The sequence below is a fragment of the Schistocerca cancellata genome, chromosome 3, assembly GCF_023864275.1.
Source record: "Schistocerca cancellata isolate TAMUIC-IGC-003103 chromosome 3, iqSchCanc2.1, whole genome shotgun sequence".
NCBI lineage: Eukaryota > Metazoa > Arthropoda > Insecta > Orthoptera > Acrididae > Schistocerca > Schistocerca cancellata.
Window position 1 is genome coordinate 424398567 of NC_064628.1, and position 8176 is coordinate 424406742.

The window sequence follows — 8176 nt, forward strand, 5'->3', positions numbered from 1 at the left end:
CTTAATAGGCCGCGCCTTTCGCATTAGTTTCGCACGCCTCACGTAAGAACGCCTGAGTTCCATTCGGATCCTATTGGTCTCTCTGGCACCTCATTGCGGTCGATACCACCGACAAACAATTTTAAACTATCATTACACCTCCACGTTCAGTGAGAATAGTCGCGCCAATTGCAAAAGCCACGGGTTTTAGTGTAAACTATCACTTTCTTTCGAGATGTATGGTCAATAACACACCAAAACATAACTTGTGCTTCCGCCATTCCTTGGTTGGTTGTTGGTTGGTTTGGGGAAGGAGACCAGACAGCGTGGTCATCGGTCTCATCGGATTAGGGAAGGATTGGGAAGGAAGTCGGCCGTGCCCTTTCAGAGGAACCATCCCGGCATTTGCCTGGAGTGATTTAGGGAAATCACGGAAAACCTAAATCAGGATGGCCGGACGCGGGATTGAACCGTCGTCCTCCCGAATCCGCCATTCCTACCGTTATAGTGAACCACCATAACACAGACTGAATCAGCTAAGGTCTTCACCTGAAGTATTTCCGAAACCGCTTAACGTATCGTAATCCTCTTGCTGCCTACTTTAATAACTGTGAGGAAGTCCTTACTAAATGTCCTGCAGTCTGTGTTAACTGCAAATGGAACTATGCTAATTGCCGCTGCTCTCATTTTTTTCTCTGCGTTATGCCGTATCTATATGGAAACGACATGTTAATGTAGATTTGTGAATGTTAGTGGTAAAGTATGGTCGGATGTCGCCACCGCTTCTCCTTCTCCCTCCCACCCCAATCCTACCCAGGGACGGAATTTGTATACTCCATCCAACAGCGCCTAGTGTTATCCACGTGAAAGCGTAAGATGTTGTTTGAAATGTTTGTGAATTGTGTAACTGAGGCAAGACGTGGATAGCAGCCCAGTATCCATCTAGTCGAACGTGGGAAACCGCCTAAAAACCATATCGGCCCTCGTTGTTAATCCGCCGGGGCCGACGCACCTATCCGAATAACGGAAAGGATGATGTAACACGCGGTTGTCTGGGCACGTAATTTCTGCTGCTAGTATCGTGGCTCTAAATGGGACGATTTCAACGGCGCTTCACTCTTCCAATAGCTGGTTTCAGATTGTTGATAATGTCTAATGTCTTGCTCCTTCAACATTCTCTCTCTCTCTCTCTCTCTCTCTCTCTCTCTGTCTCTCTCTCTCCCTCTCCCCCCCCCCCCCACCCCCCACAGACACACATAAACACAAACAGAACTTAAGCACACCCAGCTTCAAAGTAAACAATACTGAACTGAAGTACAAAGAGTGTGAGGATGCTAGATGATGCGCATCGTCACATCGCGGTCTGTCTAGCATTCTCATAACCTTTGCACCTGCATTAAGTGTTGTTCACTGTAAAACAGTATATTGTCGGAATCATTTTACCATGGATACCAATAGGAATGAACTGAGAAACCAAGTACATAACGACCTTTTCGTTCCGTAGACAGTTCTTCAACTTATGGTTAAATTTTCGTTATTTTCGGCAGCGTCACGACTCTAGCGTCTAATTATGTTCCTGCGACATCCTCATCCAATGACGATTCTGCACTGCTGGAAAAATAATTAAACGTACAATGAATCACATCGAACTCCAAAATCTAGTTGTACTCATAGATCGCCAATCTGGTAGTGCTGTCTGTACCGTCTGATAAATCGTCTGGGTAAACAGAGAACAACTAGAGATACTATTACATACGCTGTTCGGTTCCAATTACATCTACATTTATACTCCGCAAGCCACCCAACGGTGTGTGGCGGAGGACACTTTACGTGTCACTGTCATTACCTCCTCTTCCTGTTCCAGTCGCGTATGGTTCGCTGGAAGAACGACTGCCGGAAAGCCTTCGTGGGCGCTCGAATCTCTCTACTTTTACATTCGTGATCTCTTCTGGAGGTATAAGTAGGAGGCAGCAATATATTCGATACCTCATCCAGAAACGCAACCTCTCGAAACCTGGACAGCTAGCTACACCGCGATGCGGAGCGCCTCTCTTGCAGAATCTGCCACTTGAGTTTGCTAAACATCTCAGTAACGCTATCATGGTTACTCAACCCGACCTGGTACGGATCCTACACTAATGAGCAATACTCAAGCATAGGTCGAACGAGTGTTTTGTAAGCCACCTCCTTTGTTGATGGACTACATTTTCTAAGGACTCTCCCAATGAATCTCAACCTGGCACCCGCCGTAACAACAATTAATTTTATATGACCATTCCACTTCAAATCGTTCCATACACATACTCCCAGATATTTTACAGAAGTAACTGCTACCAGTGTTTGTTCCGCTATCATATAATCATACAATAAAGGATCCTTCTTTCTACGTATTCGCAATACATTACATTTGTCTATGTTAAGGGTCGGTTCCCACTCCCTGCACCAAGTGCCTATCCGCTGCAGATCTTCCTGCATTTCGCTGCAATTTTCTAATGCTGCAACTTCTCTGAACACTACAGCATCATCCGCGAAAAGCCGCATGGAACTTCCGACACTATCTGCTACGTCATTTATACAGGGTGTTACAAAAAGGAACGGCCAAACTTTCAGGAAACATTCCTCACACACAAAGAAATGAAATATGTTCTGTGGACATGTGTCCGGAAACGCTTACTTTCCATGTTAGAGCTCATTTTATTACTTCTCTTCAAATCACATTAATCATGGAATGGAAACACACAGCAACAGAAGGTACCAGCATGACGTCAAACACTTTGTTACAGGAAGTGTTCAAAATGTTCTCCGTTAGCGAGGATATATGCATCCACCCTCCATCGCATGGAATCTCTGATTCGCTGATGCAGCCCTGGAGAAGGGCGTACTGTATCACAGCCGTCCATAATACGAGCACGAAGAGTCTCTACATTTGGTACCGGTGTTGCGTAGACAAGAGCTTTCAAATGCCCCCATAAATGAAAGTCAAGAGGGTTGAGGTCAGGAGAGCGTGGAGGGCATGGAATTGGTCTGCCTCTACCAATCCATCGGTCACCGGATCTGTTGTTGAAAAGCGTACGAACACTTCGACTGAAATGTGCAGGACCTCCATCGTGCATGAACCACATGTTGTGTCGTAGTTGTAAAGGCACATGTTGTAGCAGCACAGGTAGAGTATACCGTATGAAATCATGACAACGTGCTCCATTGAGCGTAGGTGGAAGAACATGGGGCCCAATCAAGACATCACCAACAATACCTGCCCAAACGTTCACAGAAAATCTGTGTTGATGACGTGATTGCACAATTGCGTGCGGATTCTCGTCGGCCCACACATGTTGATTGTGAAACTTTACAATTTGATCACGTTGGAATGAAGCCTCATCCATAAAGAGAACATTTGCACTGAAATGAGGATTGACACATTGTTGGATGAACCATTCGCAGAAGTGTACCCGTGGAGGCCAATCAGCTGCTGATAGTGCCTGCAATCGCTGTACTTGGTACGGAAACAACTGGTTCTCCCATAGCACTCTCCATACAGTGACGTGGTCAACGTTACTTTGTACAGTAGCAACGGTGTCCTCGTCGTTCTAGGTCTTCCCCAGTCGCGAGTCATAGGCTGGAATGTTCCGTGCTCCCTAAGACGCCGATCAATTGCTTCGAACGTCTTCCTGTCGGGACACCTTCGTTCTGAAAATCTGTCTCGATACAAACGTACCGCGCCACGGCTATTGCCCCGTTCTAATCCATACATCAAATGGGCATCTGCCAACACCGCATTTGTAAACATTGCACTGACTGCAAAACCACGTTCGTCATGAACACTAACCTGTTGATGCTACGTACCGATGTGCTTGATGCTAGTACTGTAGAGCAATGAGTCGCATGTCAACACAAGCACCGAAGTCAACATTACCTTCCTTCAATTGGGCCAACTGGGGGTGAATCGAGGAAGTACAGTACATACTGACGAAACTAAAACGAGCTCTAACATGGAAATTAAGCGTTTCCGGACACATGTCCACATAACATCTTTTCTTTATTTGTGTGTGAGGAATGTTTCCTGAAAGGTTGGCCGTACGTTTTTGTAAGCCCCTGTATATATTGTGAAAAGCAATGGTCCCATAACACTCCCCTGTGGCACACCAGAGGTTACTTTAACGCCTGTAGACGTCTCTTCATTGAGAACAACATGTGCGGTTCAGTATACTTCGAGCCGGAGGCAGTCAGGTATTTGCGAAGACACTAATTACTACAGCGGTAGAGCATGATGATGATGATGATGACATAGGAGTGTAACGAACCTGGCGGCGGTTGGAACGTGTAGAGCGAGATGGCGCGGTCCATGTCGGCGCGCAGAGTGCAGCAGGGGCGCGCTGTGCGGAGCGGCACGTGGGTAGCCGCGTTGGCGCCGGCGGGACTGCCGCAACTGGCTAACCGGTTGGCGGGCCGCGCGTCGCTGGCGTTCCGCTCCGTTCCAGCGCGGCCAGAGTTGCGACGTCTGCGCCAGTGGCGCGCCAAGGCCGAGCCCGGCGCACTTAACCTCGGACAATGGCTGCCGCAGTCAGCTGGCCGTCCGACCGCCATGTGACACCGGCCGGCATTCTGCCAGCCGGCTGCCCACACACTCTCACACGGCGTTACTCGCCGCGTCAACCCGAACTATTCGCGGAACAGCCTTGGCCGCTGCGAATATTCTTTGAAAGTAATGCTTTAAAAGTAACGACTACATCTACATCTGCATAATAACTCTGCAATTCACATTTAAGTGCTTGGCAGAGGGTTAATCGAACCACAATCATATTATCTCCCTACCATTCCACTCCCGAACAGCGCGCGGGAAAAAAGGAACACCTAAACATTTCTGTTCGAGCTCTGAGTTCTCTTATTTTATTTTAATGATCATTTCTACCTATCTAGGCTGGGCTCAACAAAATATTTTCGCATTCGCAAGAGAAAGTTGGTGACTGAAATTTCGTAAACAGATCTCGCCGCGACCAAAAACGTCTTTGCTTTAATTACTTCCATCCCAACTCGCGTATCATTTCTGCCACTCTCTCTCCTCTATTACGCGATAATACAAAACGAGCTGCCCTTTTTTTGCACCCTTTCGATGTCCTCGGTCAATCCCACCTGGTAAGGATCCAACACCGCGCAGCAATATTCTAACAGAGGACGAACGTGTGTAGTGTAACCTGTCTCTTTAGTGGATTTGCATCTTCTTAAGTGTACTGCCAATGAAAGGCAACCTTTGGCTCGCCTTCCCCACAATATTATCTGTGTGGTCTTTCCAACTGAAGTTGTTCGTAATTTTAACACCCGGGTACTTAGTTGAATTGACAGCCTTGAGAATTTTACTATTTATCGAGTAATCGAATTCCAACAGATTTCTTTTGGAACTCATGTGGATCACCTCACACTTTTCGTTATTTAGCGTCAACTGCCACCTGCGACACCATACAGCAATCTTTTCTAAATCACTTTGAACTGATACTGGTCTTCGGATGACCTTACTAGACGGTAAATTACAGCATCATCTGCGAACAACCTAAGAGAACTGCTCAGGTTTCCACCCAGGTCATTTATATAGATCAGGAACAGCAGAGGTCCCAGGACGCTTCCCTGGGGAACACCTGATATCACTTCAGTTTTACTCGATGATTTGCCGTCTATTCCTACGAACTCCGACCTTCCTGACAGGAAATCACGAATGCAGTCGCACAACTGAGACGATACCCCATAGGCCCGCAGCTTGATTAGAAGTCGCTTGTGAGGAACGGTGTCAAAAGCTTTCCGGAAATCTAGAAATACGGAATCAACTTGAGATCCCCTGTCGATAGCGGCCATTACTTCGTGCGAATAAAGAGCTAGCTGCGTTGCATAAGTACGATGTTTTCTGAAACCATGCTGATTACTTATCAATAGATCGTTCCCTTCGAGGTGATTCATAATGTTTGAATACAGTCTATGCTCCAAAACCCTACTGCAAACCGACGTCAATGATATAGGTCCGTAGTTCGATGGATTACTCCTACTACTCTTCTTAAATGTTGTACCGTATGAATTCGAGGTACACGTCCGTTACAAAGCTTTCGTTATCGGTTACTTCCGTTAGTACGGTATTTTACAGAGCATAAGGCCGGTATTACACTATCATACAGGCTGGCGCACGAAAAGTGTTACCATTTTGTTTTTGAATATAAACATTATTGTCAATACCATCAGAAAGGAAGATATAATACAATGAAGAACCGTCCATGGAGATTTGTTCTAACTCAGTACATGCTCAATATGTCCACCATTTCGTTTCCTAACGTCCTTTAAACGAACACTGAAGTTAGTGATTACCCCATGGCACATGTCTTCCGTAATTTCACTGCAAGCTTGAAGAATAAGTCTTCTGAGCTCCATTAAATCACGTGGACGTTTTGGGGAAAATTTTTTCCTTTAGGTACTCGCAAAGAAAAAAGTCACATGGATTGAGGTCTGGACTATTGGGGGACCAATTTTGTCCGTCATTGAAGCGACCTGGAAACCTGAGTGAAATGATCCGCATGTCGAAATGCTCGTGTAAAAACTCCAGCACAGTGTTTGCAGTATGTGGCCTTGCTCCATCTTGCATTAGCCACTGCGTGTCGAAGGGCAAGGCAGTAGCAAGAAGCTGTGGAATTTAATGAAGCTCAGAAGACTTATTCTTCAAGCTTGCAGTGAAATTACGAAAGACATGTGCCGTAGGGTAATCACTAACTTCAGTGTTCGTTTAAAGGAGGTTAGGAAACGAAATGGTGGACATATTGAGCATGGGCTGAGTTAGAACAAATCTCCATGGACGGCTCTTCATTGTATTATATGTTCCTTTCAGATTGTATTGACAATAAAGTTTATATTCAAAAACAATAATGGTAACACATTTCGAGCACCACCCTTTATTTCTTTGTCAAATGTTTCTGTCAAAGAAATTTGATGGTCTAATAGGAACTTTTTCAAATCGTCTGTCGTCAAGTACAGTCAGGGAAATAGGTATTCATACAGTACGTGGCGAAAAACTACTATTGTGTGTTGGGATAGTAAATCACCCACAGCGCCGATACGAGTAAGTACGATGAAGTAGCGACAGATAACCATGTTATTGGTAATGAGCTTCCCGTATGCCATGAATCTATTCTGGGAAAATAAAATATGTTAAACTCTGCACGGCCTACGACAGAGCAAAATGTATTCATACAGCGGACTACTTTCAACCAAACAAACGGCTGACGCAGCCCCGGAGTGCGTGCCACACTCGTGTAGTCGTGTGGCGACCGTGAAGCAACAGCACGTCGGACGTGGGCACCGTGGAACAGCACAATGGTCCGCAAGGGGAAGGAAAAGACCATTGAGGAGCGAAACATTGTTGTCGCCTAGCATCTTCAACACAAGTCGTATGCCCGAAATTGCGAACATCCTAGGACGAAGCCGAGCGACTGTGCACTCTGCACTCTGCACACTGTGCACTAAGCGATATACGGACAGACATGTTGTAATAAACAGTGAACCACACGGTCGTCCACATAAGCTTACAACAAGAGAGACAAGAATGCTACTAAGATTCATCAAGAAAAACCCGAAAACGACAGCGTCGGCATTATCCGCATATGTACATGACCACTTCCGAAAGGACATGACTCCAAGGACAGTTCGTACCACTCTCAATCGTTCGGGCTACAGAGCCAGGGCCCCGAGACCTCGACCGAAACATCATTCAACCCACAGTGAAGCACGGAGGTGGTGGAGTGGTGGTATGGGGCTGTATGTCAGCCTCCGGTGTCAGAAAATTAGTGTTTGTGGAAGGAACCATGGACAGATTTGTGTTTATGAACATTCTCAAACACAACTTACAACAGAGTGTTGACGCCTTGGGTCTTGCTAGAAATTATTACTTCTAACAGGACAATGATCCCAAATATAAGGCTCAAATTGTCCGGCTGTGGTTTTTCTGCAACACTCCACACACTCTTAAAACACCAGCTTAGAGTCCGGATCTGAATCCCATGGGATACCTGTGGAGTGAGCTGGAAACACGATGGAGAAAACACGACATCCGTAGTAAGGCCTCTTTGAAAGAGGCTCTCCTTCGAGAATGGGAAGGTATCACGTCGGTAACAACAAGAAAATTGCTCCATTCCATGCCACGGAGGTTGCGAGAAGTAATACACCGGAA

General features: G+C 46.0%; 1 protein-coding gene across 1 annotated transcript in view; it reads right to left on the reverse strand.

Annotated features, from left to right (window-relative positions):
- LOC126176352 (UNC93-like protein) overlaps positions 1–4563 on the reverse strand; it is a 399900-nt gene extending 395337 nt beyond the window's left edge. The window contains exon 1 of the mRNA XM_049923505.1: positions 4281–4563. Coding sequence (XP_049779462.1) covers positions 4281–4563 — 283 coding nt within the window. The remainder of the gene's footprint in view (positions 1–4280) is intronic.
- Positions 4564–8176: the final 3613 nt, after the last annotated feature.